The sequence below is a fragment of the Pteropus alecto genome, unplaced genomic scaffold (assembly GCF_000325575.1).
Source record: "Pteropus alecto unplaced genomic scaffold, ASM32557v1 scaffold3, whole genome shotgun sequence".
Classification (NCBI taxonomy): Eukaryota; Metazoa; Chordata; class Mammalia; order Chiroptera; family Pteropodidae; genus Pteropus; species Pteropus alecto.
Window position 1 is genome coordinate 33849259 of NW_006442484.1, and position 15078 is coordinate 33864336.

At 39.8% G+C, this 15078-nt stretch overlaps 1 protein-coding gene and 1 long non-coding RNA gene across 12 annotated transcripts in view; both read right to left on the reverse strand.

Moving 5' to 3' along the window:
• ITGB6 (integrin subunit beta 6) overlaps positions 1-3376 on the reverse strand; it is a 119364-nt gene extending 115988 nt beyond the window's left edge. For 3 of the 11 annotated variants that reach the window (XM_015596713.2, XM_015596707.2, XM_025039225.1), the window contains exon 1: positions 2989-3362. Coding sequence is in view for 6 of the 11 variants with exons in the window: in XM_015596707.2 (XP_015452193.1) it covers positions 2989-3071 (83 nt within the window). In the remaining 5 variants the exon portion in view is untranslated. Of the gene's footprint in view, positions 1-2988 lie in introns of all 11 variants that reach the window. The other 8 variants (XM_015596714.2, XM_015596712.2, XM_015596711.2 and 5 more) reach the window with 6 other exon arrangements.
• A 3747-nt stretch (positions 3377-7123) lies between these two features.
• LOC112470254 lies at positions 7124-14821 on the reverse strand. Its single transcript, XR_003042897.1, has 2 exons — positions 7822-14821; positions 7124-7408 (listed from the first exon to the last, which is right to left on the reverse strand). It is a non-coding gene; the product is annotated as an uncharacterized LOC112470254 (long non-coding RNA).
• Positions 14822-15078: the final 257 nt, after the last annotated feature.

A 15078-nucleotide genomic window follows, 5' to 3' on the forward strand; every position in this document is an offset into this window, starting at 1 on the left:
TTAATGAACGGCATAGGTTAAGACAGGACTTGGATTAAAACACACTTTCATGGATGCAACTGGCTACTCTGTTTATGAGATTTCTATTTTTATTGATCAGTACAACAAAATTTATTTACTGCTTTAATTTAAGTATGGCTCTAAATGTTGGGAACACAAAAGTCAATAATATAAGTTTCCTACATTAAGAGCCTCATAGCATAACAGGAGTTCAAAAATCTCTGGGTGTGAGTGTGTGTCTGTGTGTGTGTGTTATGATGCAAGAACTGAGAGTGAACAGTGGCCTGTGGAGCTGTGTGGGGAGCTTTGGAAGAGAGTCAGGGAAGCTCTACCAAAAAGGTAATGTTCAAACTGAATCTTGATGGAAGAAATCTAGAAGAGCACTAGGTAGATGAGATCACTCTTCAGATCTGAAGGTATTGAAGAGCATGATGGGTTTGGGAAAGAATAAATACTTAATTTGGCCAAAGCATAGGGTATATTTATGAGATGAAGGGAGGGATGGAAAGGTGGCACGTAGGGAATAACAAGAAGTGGAAAAGCAGGCAGTAGTCTTCAGATCTTGAAGAATCTTGACTACCAGACTAGGGAGTTTGATATTTATCTTATAGGTGATGGGGAACCATGGAAGGATTTTAAGCAGAAGAGTAATGCATTCTGATTTGTAATTTTGAAAGATAACTTATGGCAAAATGTTGGTGAATTGGATACAGGGCGATTGCTTGGGAAGTTATTATAGCAGTCTAGGCAAAAGTGAATGAAATGTAATGACAGTAGACATGGAAGAGGAGAGGATCAACAATAGGTCCTTAAGAATCTGAATGAACAAGGCCTGGCAATGACTGGTGGTTGGTGGATGACTGTAATGAAGAAGCAACTAAGTAAGCCTGGGATTTCCTGCTCAGGCACTTGGTTGAAGTAATTTGATACAGTAGAGCTATACGTGTTGATGAGCTTTTTGTTATTAAGGAACAAATCAGTTTTAATGTTATAATTTGACGTATCTACCAATCTCCTCTTGGAGTCTCAATAAAGGTAAGAAAAAGAGAAGAGGTCAACATGTAGAGAAGATTATGATTCAAAACGGATAAGTGTAAAACTGAATACTAGCAGAATGAAGGACAGTCACGGGCCTTCTTCTGGGACTTCCAGTTGAAAATAGCTCTCTGGGCTGGACTGGCAGGCCCACGTGCTCTGGTGAGATGTGGGTGCCATCACTGTGAGCTGGCTGCATGGATCCCCAGATGACCTTGGCCTATAGTTAGCTCTCACAATCAGCTATGGCTGGTTTCCAAAGCAGCAGCAACAGCAGCTGACAACTTTAGAAGTATATTTCCTTCTCTGTAAAGAAGCGCCCATAAGCAATACGTTTCCCAAGAAGCTACTCTTCCTAGTTTGACTAAGGGCTTCTGTGGCAGAAAATATGCCAACAGTTTCCATAAGGCCATTTTTAAAAAATTAATTGCTTTCTCTTGAGTCAAAATACCTTGAACCTCTTGGGTAACTTAGAAAAATCAAAGTATAAGTTCTATCCCCGGAAAATATGTCAAAGAAATGCCTGATTGCATGCTTTATTTCATTAGAGAAGATTTTCCTCTCTTCCATATCACAATAAAAGCAAATAGAATATAAGGATTCCAAGGCAGAGAAGTTATCTAACCCTAGCAGAGTAGAAGTCAATGCCTCCTCTTGGGATTTGAAGTTGGAATACAAAAATCTAACTTCGAGACTCTCAGATAAGAAATTCTTACAGTCACTTGGAGTTCGTGTCAAAATATCTTGTGGTAAGTTTGCTTTAGTGTATGGTAACTGGGGAAAATATTGAGGGATTGCAGTAATAGTGTTTGTAAATTGAGCTTTAATACCTGTACTTATTCCAGCAAACACTAGAGGGAGTAAGTCAGATAGAGGAATAATGCTACCATGAGAATGAACAGGAATGAGAGGAGAGAATGGTGAGGAGGAAGGCATTTCTGCATTTCGCTAAGGCACAGCATTTTACTTAAGTAGACACTAATCTTTATACTATGACCAAGCGACTTTATGCTTGAAACTCAATACCAAAAAACTTTAACTATGATCGGCTTAGCTTCTTCAGAATCCACAACCATTACTCTCTGACCAGAATCTATATTCTGTTCATTTCAGGCATTTTGAAAGCCATTATGATATAGCTCTATCTGTGAGTTTTTAATTTTAGAGAACACATTTTTTGGATTAATAACCTTTTACAGATATTGGATTTTTTTTTTCTTACAGCACTGATAGTCATACTGCTAGTGCTCCAAGTGAATAGTGATGATACAAGGTGTTTTCAGATACTTATAGGAATAAAATGTGCTCTTTGTAGATATTTAAATCGAAAGCCTTCCCCTCTTCATTTTCTCCATAGTCCTCATGAATTAGCTCTAAGACACCATTTTACAACACACAAACACTGAGGTTAACTGGCCCAATGTCATGAACATGTCCATGAGAACTGATATTTATTCTTCTTGTTGAAATTCCCAATTTCTTAGTTTCTTTGTGCCTCTCGAAAATGCAAAAAGAGCTAGTGAAGGCTAGAGTGAAATCACTAGCTTTAAAAAAATTTTTTAAACAATTAATCATTATAATCAGAAACAAATATCTTTAAAGGTTTCTTAAGAAATTATTAAACTGAATATTAAAATATTTGACTGAATGATGAACTAATAATTTTATGAAATATTGTCCTTAAATCATAGCAGATTTTTGAAATACAACTGAAAAAGCATGTGTGAATTCAAATGTAAGAAAAATCACAACAAAGCATGCTAAGTTAATAAGGATCTGCCCTTTTACAAATGGTGGGGTCAGCCTCACCTGGACGTTTACATCAAGAGAATAGAAATAGCATTATGAATTTCCTAAGACCATGTCTGTCAGAAACGATCAATTACACTGACAAGGAAAACTTAGCTCCGAAATTTGGGTTTGCGTTTGTTAGTCATGCATTATACTACTTACCTCTCAGGGCAGACCTTTAATTTCAGAAAGTGCTGAGATTCATTACTGTACCGGTTATCAAAAGTCTTTGGCAGAAATACCATTTATCCTTGTTGTGGTAATGAACAGATTTATAACATTCTGGTGTCACCATTCCTGAAAAAGCACACTCATTTAAATATTTCTTCCACAAACATAGTGAAATATTTCATGAAGGCACATGGGTGTAGAATACTATAGAGAGATATTGCTGGTGAATGACAGAACGTCTGGTTGATTTACATGAAATCCCAAGTGCTCGTATGAGAATAGGTTAGGTTTAGATTGACGAGCAAATGTGTAACCAGACTTCTGGCTGACAAATGGCAGAACTATGCCAGCGCATTAGCTCCTCTGGAGAGAGACCAAAAGTAAGGCAGGAGGATCAAGTTCATTCCATAAAGGACATTCAAACTTAATGGATGGCAGGGTGGCTGGGACATTAAGCACGTATAGATTTTAATACCCTAAAATAGTACTGGGCAAGTTTAGTGCTGAGCTGGCATCCAAGTCAAGGATCAAATTCCTATCAAACTTTCCTGAATCATGTGTGTGTTTATGTTTACATTCTTTCAGAAGGATCTTGGCGTTTTCAAGATAAGTCTATTTTATTGGCAGCTTTGGTTTAAAGTCACTAGCCTGTAAAAATGGCTTGTTTGGGTACACCAGAAAATGAAAATAAAAACTGATGAGGTTAGTATTAAAAATGGTGCCAAGCACTAAATGATCCAGATTGGATTTGATTTATTTCGACTAGGCACAGCTGAGGACAGAGACATTTGTATAGCTCTTATGAAGAAGGGTGAAGTATTTGGACCACACTCTTCTTTCCATGCTGAGGGTGAAAGTTCAGGCCTTTGAGCCTGCCTTCAAGGAAATGGTACGACTGTGAAATGGTACGACTGTAACGATGGATGCTGTTCGTAGAGTTTCTGTGGTGCACCAGGACCCCTTCTCAGCTCTCTAGGTGCATTATCTCATTTAATTCTTACCACCACACTGTGGGGGTAGATTTATGATCTTGCTTTATAGATGAACCTGAGGTTCAGAGAGATTAGTTGATTTGTCCAAGGTCACGCACTAGTAGGTAACAGAGTTAGGATTTAAACTTTCCAGTCTGACTACTAAACACTTTCCATCATGCTACACTGCTTCTTGAATGTCTGATGCATAGTACTGGTGGAGGTTTGACAGATCACAAGCCCTGTGGTATTTGAGTTTTACAGAAGCAAGAGCAACAGAGAGCCAGGAGACCTGGGTCTGAATCCTGGCTCGAATGTTTAATGGCTGTGTGATTTCAAAAAAAATTCCTAACCTCTCTGAACTGTCTCCTCATCTGTAAAGAATATGTATTTTGTGCGTGGTGAAGTATTAGAAGATTTTTAAACCATCTTTCATTTCTAACCTTCCATAAGCCTCCAAGGGGCTTTTAATTACCTGCAATTGAGGTGTACGTTTGGTCTTTTGCTCTTTAAGCAAAGTCGGATGTGAGGAAGCTTTCCTACTTGAAATTCAAGAACTGACTAAATTTCTGCCATAGAGATATTTATTCCTTCTCTGCAAAACTCATTTCCTCTGTGAGTTGTCCTAACACAGACCAAGTTCTCTTTCCCAGGTAGACAACTCCACTGTGTGCTGAGCTTTGTGCTCTGCTCACAGGTGAGCCATAAAGAGACCTGCAGGACACGCTAGAAACACAAAATGGTATTTTACAATATTATCACAAAAGAAAACCAGTAAAATTAGCTTTCATCTGAAGGCAATAAATGTTACTTCTAGTGGATCTGAGAATCAAATGTCCATGTAATTGCCTATTTTGGATGCTTAGTTCTATTTCTGTAAATTAATGAGGTTTTATTCATTGTATCCTCTTCCTATGTACAATTCACTGCGATATGCTGATGAGTTTTCTCTGAAAACTGCTGTCTACAGTTAAAGCGTGCCACCCCTCCCTGGTTTGGCTTGCACCTATTCTCCTGTTGACGGAAATGTATACTTTGGCTCCCCTGCCACGGGTATTCATTGCCCACTGCCTGCTGCTCACTGTTCAGCATTCTTGAGGATCAAATGACATGGGCCAGGCTATACTCAGGGAGCAATGTTGGAAAATTCCTTTGATGTTGCGCCTTGTGACACTCAATGGCTAAATCCAAGCTTTTGCTATTTGACCAAATGCCAAACGTGCTAGTTCCTGAATATCTATGATCTTACAGATAGTTGGATGGAAAAATGAGAATAAATCACTGGAAAAAATATTTCAAACTATTTTTTAGGGCTAATTAAGGTAAAGCTTTGATTAGTTGGAAAGTTAGTTGAGCAGAGTGTTCTAGTTAATTAGGAGCTAAGGTATAACACTTTTAAAAATTCATTTAATATATACTGACTGTCATCTATGTATAAGATATTAGGAATGCAGAAAAGGGCAAAAGTTCATGTAGTTCTTTTATCCAAAGCAACTTTCATTTTTCTTCTACCCATTATTGTTGAAAATTTTGTTCTATTTCCTTCCGGTCCTTTTTAATGCTTATGTTTTTTGGTACAAAGATGTGATCATACAAAATATGTATTTGAACCCATTTTTATTCATTTAATATTATAAGAATTTAATATAAGGATCATCTAAGCATGTATTAATGTACTTAAACATTTATTTGTTTAAAATTTAGATTGTTTCTACTTCTTTTCCATGACAAAAAAATGCTATGAAGGTAATTGTTTCACGAAGAGATTTCCCCTTGTTATTTATTTATTTATTTTTTGTATTTCCCACGAACATTCTCACACGTGGAATTGCTAAATCAAAGAAGACGATTTTAAATACTCTTTGTTATCAGTATGCATTGCAATTGCTTTCCAAAGGAGTTATACCAATCATATTTGTATTACCATTGTTCGACTCTAAGTTTCTCCTTAGTATTGCCATCATTATTGGGCTTTTGTTTGTTTGCTTATATATTTTGCTTGTATAATAGATAAAATGCTTTTGAATTAAAAAGCAACAAATTTAACACCCAGTAACTATTGAATTCACGCAATAACTTGCAAAGTTGACAGTTTACAGGTGAATAGATAGAGAGAAAGATTAAACGACTTGCCCAAGTTGATACAACTATTATCAGAGCTGGAACTTGATCTTGCTTCTTCTGGGTCCAGGCCTGCTGTGTATTCCACCCTACCACAGCTGCCCCTTAAATAACCAGACGGGTCTAAGCTAATGAGGCCTCCAAGATAAGCTTGGAGAGGCTCAGTGGTTGGTATGTGTAAAGATGGAATTGATGAGCAGGACTGTCCAAAAGGCTTTGTTCTCTTAAAAAGCAAGCATTTCCTCAAACCGAGTGAATTTTTTATTAATTTACACATGCTGTTTCACCCTCCCACATGCACATTAAAAAGATTTTTTTAAAAAAGAAGAATGTTATTTAATAATGTCCAAATGTTGGGGTATTTTAACTAAACTCGGATATACATAGTAACTTCAGTGGAAGTTTTTCATGCAACTCCGAATCAGAATGTGGCCTTTTGACTTTAGCCTATTAAACACAAGAAAATTCATAGTTAAAATTCCACTTTTAGCTTTCCAGCCAAGATGGGAACAGCCCAGCCACAAAAATGACAGACAAGGCTGCCACAGGCCCAATAATCCATTGGCATTACAGAGTAGGGTAAGCAAACCTCAGTTAATCAAGTCCTCACCTTCATTTTTCAAAAAGCCAAATGGATTAAAGCATCTGTTTCATTCTTTACAGTGAGAAGTCTGGTTTTGCTGGATTATGGTTTGTGCGGTAAATGACAAGTGCCTCCCAGTTGGAGGGTGTTCATATGCCCCAGGTATCCATTTGGAAGGTCAACTTGGGACTGTGATTTGGGACCACGTGGCATTCTTACTCTTTACAGGAGTGAAAAGAAGGAAAACCCAGCGTGGAGGTCATAGACGTGTAAAATGGCAGCATCTGCCAGCGTTTGTTCCACCGAGTGGGACTTGGGGTAAAGCAGTTTGTGCTTCCATTCCGCTGGAGGTTCTTGGTGTTTAGATGGTCCCCTGTGAGCTGTGAGCTGTGAGCTGAACAGGAGGCAGAGTGATGGGGTTTAGCAAAACTCAGGGATGGACCGACCTCTCTTAGATTACAAAATCCCATTAATTTTTAATCAGATCACTATTTAATGGACATAAAGAACAAAGCAACAACAAATCACCAGTATTTACTTCACGAAGAAACGATTCTGAATATGGGTAGCAGAAAGGATGTCTTGTTAACATCAGCCAATGATTCCTTTAAGATTACTGCAAAGAAGGCTGGCTTCTTCAGGTACTCAAATACTCTCCTCTACAGGCTTCTGTAGGGAGATGAAGCTGTTCTGGTGCATCTTTCAGAACTGAAGAGGTAATATGGATTCACTCTGCCTTTAAGGTATTAAAGGAAAAACCACAGGTTTAAAATGGTATCACTTGTGCTAAAGCCCGTGATATCAAACCTAGACAATACCTGACCTAGTTGCAGTTTCAACCTTCACCAGAAATGTAATCTTAATTAGCCAGTCTGAAATTTTCTGGTCACCGCCAGTAATATATCACGTGGGATCTCTCCACATTCCCCTACCCCCATGGGAAGAAGAGGCAGAATGTACAATAAAACTCTTGTGTTCCCTTGCCCCCCAAAAAAGATGTCCTGGTCTAAAATTAATCCTTTTTTTCTTTTGCTAATCATTCACCTACCACAACCTTTTCCCTATAAAACCTTCCCTTTTGTACAACACTTCAGAATGCCCTTCTTTTAGTTGGTGGGTGGGATGCCGCCTGACTCATAAATCACTTACTAAAGCCAATTAGGTCTTCAAATTTAATCAGTTGAATTTTGGTTTTTGACAAAGGAGAAAAGCTGGAAGCAGCAGGATGCATCTGTGGAGATGTAGAGAAGTGAACGCCTCTCCAGGTCCCCTGTTTTGTGACCAGATTTTAATTTTAATCAGGGAGGAATCCTGAAAAAACAACAGAAAACAGATTGGAAGAAGCAGCTTTGATTTCAAAATTCATACTGCAGTTTCCACTTCACCAATGTATTTTTATAGCCTTTTGTCTGAAAGGCCAAACAATAAATATGCATATCGTCTAGAGCTCTGCCTGGAGCTGAGTTCTTGTTTTGCTGGCGGCATTAGAGAGAAGGCATACTGAGTTGAGCTTTAGGGCATTTTCTCCTCACTAGTCTAAATAACTATTCTCTCTGACGTGACTAGAGTGTTTTCTGTCACCTCCAAACATTACACACTGTGATAACATGATTTCCAAGGCCTGTACCCTGTGACACTCAGGAATGCATGTAAGGCGCAAGCAGATTTGGACAAGATGGCTGAACCCGTCGAGCCCAGCCCTGACCAGGAAGTGCAACTGGGGAGGAGTCGACCTTCTTTTTGCCCCCTGTTGTTCTTGGAAGACTTTCCTTTGGGCTTTTACTTCTGGGTGGTCCCTTGGGCCTCCCATTACATTCCAAATATTTCCAAAACGTTTTCAGAGGTAGCGGCCCAACCAAATGAGCATACTCTACTGGCTTAAGCGGGAAGGCTGTGCGGGCGGGCTCACAGCATTCTTTCATGCTTTCTCCTTTGTTTTCTTTGAAGCCAGTTTGAACAAGATAGAATTATGACTCTAAAGTTCTAAGATTCTGGGTACAGTGGATATTTTTTTTTTGCAGCCCTTATGCTTTGATGGTCAGTGGTCTCCAGGCTTTTCAGATGGCTCACCAAAATCAGTAAAAGATTTTAAGCAGATATTTCCAATACTTGTTATTTATTTACAAATATACATGTTGAACTTACACATTGTTAGTTAAAAACAAAGATAAAATTTTAAAAGATGAAAAAATATTAAGACGTTTATTTTCTCAATGATACACAAAATCCTTTTTGCTTTACTCTGATATTAATGTTGAATGCTCATTTTATATTTATATGTGACTAAATTAAATGTGCTTCACTTGAAAATCTTGCTTTACCACTTTGTGATATAATTCAAAAGTCTGATTCTAAGCACAGTTTATTTTTATAACTAGTTTTAGTGACTATCATGGCTAAAAATAATGTTGGCAAAGATAATACGAGAGGGGCATTGTCTCTACTCTACTGTGACTCATGTTTTTGACCATATCTACCAGCTATGAAAAGATTCTGTTGAAAGTTTACTAATAATTTCCATCTTCTTTAGCATCAATCAAGTGTTCTTATAATCTAATCAAAAAGTGCTTCCTATTGGTCAAACCCAGAGAAAGTCAAAAGGCAAGGAAGCCTGGTTGATGCACTGTTTTTACAGATATATAGGTAGATGGACAGGTAGATAGACAAATAATGTTCGAAGTTGTCTGACATGATACATTTACAAGACTTTAAAATAATTTAGAAAAATCCCACTTCCCAGTTATAAAAATGTATACATATCACAATTTTTAACAGAGAAAACAAATTCATACAATGATGGAAAGAATTCTAAATTTCCACTGGCAAAGTGTTCTCTCCACAGCATTAGTTTCTTTTTAAAGCAGTCGCTTTCTCACTCATTAGTACGATCTCAGCGTTACAGGACACTTGGCCAGACAGATTCGGTGTCTCTATTTGTACAGAACTCACAGATAGGTTGCATATTCAAACAGCCTCTTGTCACCCTAGGGAATTTCAGAAAAGTGTTTTTTACACAATAAGATGGTAGAAAGATTCATCCTGCCCAGTGTACCATTCTGTTTTGTTTCCGCTAGGTAGGATTAAATTTTAGAAATGACTCAGGCAAATCGTGAGGGAAACAAGTGGAATGGTCTGTTACTGCAAGTAACTACTGATGCACTCAAATGGGGTAACTGAAGAGAGTTTAATAAAGGCCATTAGCAAAAGGAAACCACTCTTGATAGGGCAGCAATAGCAGGGAGCCCTTCCCTAAGCCTGAGGTCAAGGGATTGGAGGTGGGGGTCGGGGGAGAAGTGACCCGACTCCAGGGAGAGAACAGTGGCTCTAAGAAGGGGAGCATAGTCTGCACCTGTGAGTTTTCATAGAGAGACTGTTACTTTGCTCAGAATGCCCTAACTAACTACCATGACTGGGCGACTCAAACAACAGAAATTTATTTTCTCACAATTCTAGAGGCTAGAAGCCCAAAACAAGGTTCTGGTTTCTTCTGAAGTTTCTCTGCTTGGCTTGTAAATGGCTCTCTTTTCCCTGTGTCTTCGCATAGTCTTCTCTTTATACATGTATCTTTGTCTAAATTTTCTCTTCTTATAAAGGACACAAGTCATATTCGATTAGGGTCTACCCTAACGGCCTCATTTTAACTGAATTATCTCTTTAAAGGCCCTATTTCCAAATACAATCACATGCTGAGGTACTGGGGATCAGGAATTCAATATATGAATTTAGAGGGGTCAATTTCAGCCCATGACTGGAACACAGCCAATCTGTGACCCATAGGGAGAAAGAATGGGCAATAAACTTTATTTGTTTTTCCCTCCAGCCCATCAGTTGTCTGAGGTGCCTCAGATTGGAACCCAGATGGAAGCCAGGGCCAAGGGAGCCTGTTTGATGCCACTCCCATGGGTCAGTCTCCTGGACACAGAGAGTTCAAAAGAGCAACCTGGAGGAGCAAATAGAGAATATTATCCAGCTCACAAAGTCACCGTGCTGAGCTTAGAATGCAGAGGTTTCACTGACCTATAAGGTTATAAATAATTTAACATAAAAAGAAAGATGTAATGATCAGATAAGTCGAGATGTTTGGCTTTGTGGATGATTGCACGAGAGATGCTAGTTTCAGAAAACTGCCGTTACTAGGCTCGGCTTTGTGGAAACAGTTTTAATATCTTGCACAGAACTAGTCCTTGTGAGAATTAGAAAAAGACATCCCCAGTGGACAGACAAATTAGAAAAAGCTGCCTTCCACTGGATCCAGCAGTGCTTTTGGTGCCTTTCTCAGCCAAACACCTCTGCATGACCCTGCGCAGTGACACTTACCATGGACTCAGATTCATAATCAACACGCCGGTCCTCTCTTTTTAGCCCCTCACCACGATCAACCAGAAGGATAAATTGCTGTACTCTGCAAACAGGCAGCTTTCTAGTTCCATAAGGAAAAAATCATTAAGCTATGGCAAAATTCAAATCTATTACGGGCTGTTTTATCAAATCAATCAATACACATTTGCTGGCAGTTTCTGGCTGACCTGAACTGAAATAACTATTTGGTGGATCTTCATTTAAATATTTGTTCCTCGTTAGCACTTCTGGTAAACCCATTTTAAGAGAGTGGGATTATTGGTAAACATGAGATTTGACTACAAGCATTGGATTTTATTTATCCAGCAAACAGACTACACCTTAGGGTGAGAAAACCATGCTCTGCACAACTGCAGGGGTGCCATTCTCACAGTCATTGTAGATATATATGGTCATTCTGACATTTTTTGGCAGATGGTAGGATAGAGGTCCAAGAACAGATACCTCCTTTGTTCCCCACTGCTATACAGTTGTTGTTTGGATAAGTGGCAGGTTAGATACTCAGGTGTATGAGGAACTCTGCCAGGCACTGGAGTGGGGCGGGGGGAAGGTGGGACCCAAAGAAGACTCAGACATGGTTCCAACTTCCCCTGAACCTCAGCCTCTGCTTCAGGATAATCCCCAGATGTACTATCTTCACCTGCCTCCCTCATACCCCCCACCCCCATGTTTGCTCTTGGGTGAGAAGTGAAAGAGCTGGAAAGAGAACGTTCCACATTCCACACAGGCACTGACGACATAAGGCTACTGCAGCTCTTCTTGGCTGGAAGGGCCAAGACCGCGAGAGACTCACAATAGCCACTGGCAGGCCAGGAGTGGAGGAGAACTGTTGAGTCTGAGAGGTGGAAGCCAGTGGGGCCTGGGGCAGATGGTAAGGAGGGCTGGCCCCAGGAGCAGCCTGGTCAGTTCCACAGCTACCACGGGTGTTCGTGGAAGTCACTGAAACAACATCCAACACATTCTCAGGAGAAAGAAGGAAAGCTCTTTTCCAGTGTTCACAACGGGAAGCCATACAACTCCACATGGGAAGCCATTTATACCGGTATCCCCGGTCCAGCACCTTTCCTTTCCCATGAGGGCCAGACCCCCTCAGCTGTGGTTCCTCATCCTTACTGCTGATCTCTATCAATACTCACTCTCTCGCCCCCTGGGCTCTTGCTACTATTGTTTTGTTGTGTGCATACGTTTTTTTTGGTCTGTTTTTGTTTGTCATAAATCTCAAGTACAGATATTCTTTTCAAGAAAGATTGTTATTACATCAAATCTTAGGGTCTGTGATTACCATTTTGAAAACATTTTTGATATTATCTTGTAAAACTGAAGCTAAGCATACCCCAAGATGCAGCAATTTCACTCTTGGATATATACCCTACAGAAATACATGCATATAGGCACCAAGTGACATGTGCAAGCATTTTCACCAGAATGTTCATAATAGCCAAGAATTGGAAAGAGCTCCCATGCCTATCGAAAATAAAATGGACACATTTTGGTATATTTATACAACAAGATATTACACAATAATAAAAATAAAGATGACAACTATGAAAAACATGTTAAAGATAAAATATTGAGCAAAATAAGCCAGGCAGAACAAAATATTTAATGTACAATTTCATTAACATAAAGTTCAAATATAGGCAGCAAAAGTAAACTCTAGGTTTTAAGGATGCATATTTAGGTGGCAAAATCATAGAGAAAAAAGCAAGGACGTGAACACTATACAGGCTGTGTAGGGTTACCCGCTGAGCCTAAGAAGGGGTTTATGATTGAGAAGAAGCACTGCGGGGGCTCTCGGGAGGGAGTGGGCCATGTTCTATTTCCAGCTTGGGTAGAAGTCACAGGGTTCTCATTTTGCAACCATCCTTTGAGCTGCACATCCATGTTTTATGCACTTCTCTAAGATTATTTCGTAATTTAAAAAAAAGTTAAAAAGAAAGTAGTTATTATTGCCTAATAATTCTCAGAAAGATTAGTTACTGAGATGAATCTTAAAGGATAAATAGGCGTTACCCAGGGGGAGGAGCACATTCTAAGAGTGAGACAAGAAGGGGCAAAGGTGCAGAGGACAGAATTCCTCGGAGATTTTAAAGTTCCAGATGAGGTGTGGCTGGAGGTGAGGCCCCAAAAACAGTAGAGTAGAAATGAGGTCGAGGGAGAGCCAGGTGTTTAGACTTGGTGGGCTTGTGGAAGAATTTTAAGCAGGGGGATGAACTTTCAAAAAAGAGGAGGGCTGTCCACAGTGACATGTAGCAGAGAGGTCATTCAGAGAAGGATTGAGGGTTCTCTGACTTGGGAATAGGTGGTCCCTGTCCCCCCTGGGTGGGACACTAGGCAGTAAAGAGCTGACAGCAGACACCAGATTGAAGGAGGAGGAGGTGGGATGACAGGTAGGGGAGTGGAGACGACTGTGTTTGGCAGCACTGACCGATGCTGCAGAGAGGGCCTACTGGAGGGAAAAACAAGTGATATGGTTTAGATCGGTGAATTCACTATTTTCTCATGACCATAAAAGGTTGTAACTCTTTTCCTTCTCAAAAACTGAAAGGCATTTATTTCAGACTTCAGAATTGACTCGTGGGTGATGAGATAGTTCAACTGGTAAGCAAGCATCCCCATGCTCTGCGAAGTTGGACTAGATCTGCTTGGGAGGCCCTGGAGAAATACCTGGGAATTTCAGGAGGCTGGTGCCTTGCAGTTTCTGCAGGAATGTTGCATTTGTGGCCTCAAGAGATGGCAACTCACTGCTTACGTCTTCGAATCATCTCTGTTCCCTTAACTGAATGCATACCAAAGTTGTTGGTTGAGAGCTTGTAGGAGACCAGCATATTTGCCAGACCTTCGGGAGAAGCTTTGGGAGGGTGATGTCAGTCAACAGAAGTCATTTTATCTTCTTTTTCTCCTCCACTCAAACTTTCTTATATTTGTTTTCCCACCTATGTCCCTTTCTCTCCTTTCTGCCATCCTCTTATGGCTTTTCTTCATATTTTCTTTCTGGATTTTCCACTTCCACATTATTCCTGCTCTTCAGCTCTGTTTCAAACCGTTTACCATGTTCCAACAGACACTGAGAGGTAAGCAGACTTCATGTGGCAAATTCATGGCATCACAAAAGGCCCCCTTCCTTTGGAGAGCACTTATCCTGTTATGGCAGAATTACCTCTGTCCCTTGATGTACGGTTCCCATCTCCTCTGGGCGAAATAGGAGGAGAATCCACTTCCTCACCATCCCCAGACTGGCACACAAAGCAAAGTATGAGAGCCTGAGCAGGGGAAGCAAGACTAAGGTGTTCGTATGGCCAAGATGGTGATGTCAGAGGTGGGAGGTTGGTTACATACATGGGAACTGATCAAACGAGTAAATATATCAAAGATATCGGAAGCCAGGTTTCTTGCTGTCAGAAAAGAGAACTACAAATATGGAAAGGGAAAATGGACCCTGTGGTGTTGGATTGGAATTGGAGGTATGGATGAGCAAACACAAGTCTTTTAATATTTATAGATTATGTAGAAAATACAGATGTAAGTGTGTGTGCACACCTGTACCCACACACATTTTCTAACCCTGTTCACTGACAGGGCTTGGGAACAGTAACATGCCAACAGCAAAAAATATACGTAGTGCCCAAATCTTACCTTCTAGATGCCATTCTTCACTAAAGGGAACCAGGACTCTTTGGAGAAATGGCTGAATCCAGAACCGGGACAGAGAAAATACAAGATGAACTTGGGACATCTGGTGGTACCAGAAAGCAAGGATGTGCTTAGGAATATTGCGAACATGTCTTAAAAAAAAAAAAAATAAACCACAGACATGTCTTAAAACACACACACACACACACACAGAGGCTGGCTGGTAGGGGCTCCTATTGACCAAACTGGGAACAATTTGAGCATCAAAACAAATAATGATTGTAACAGATGGACTCATTAAATAAAACAGAAAACCTTGAGTCCATATTCATGTAAATAAGTAAATGAATAAATTCAAAGTTTAAGGAAGTTCAGGATACTTACATGGTTGCAAATCACCTCCCCACAAAATAC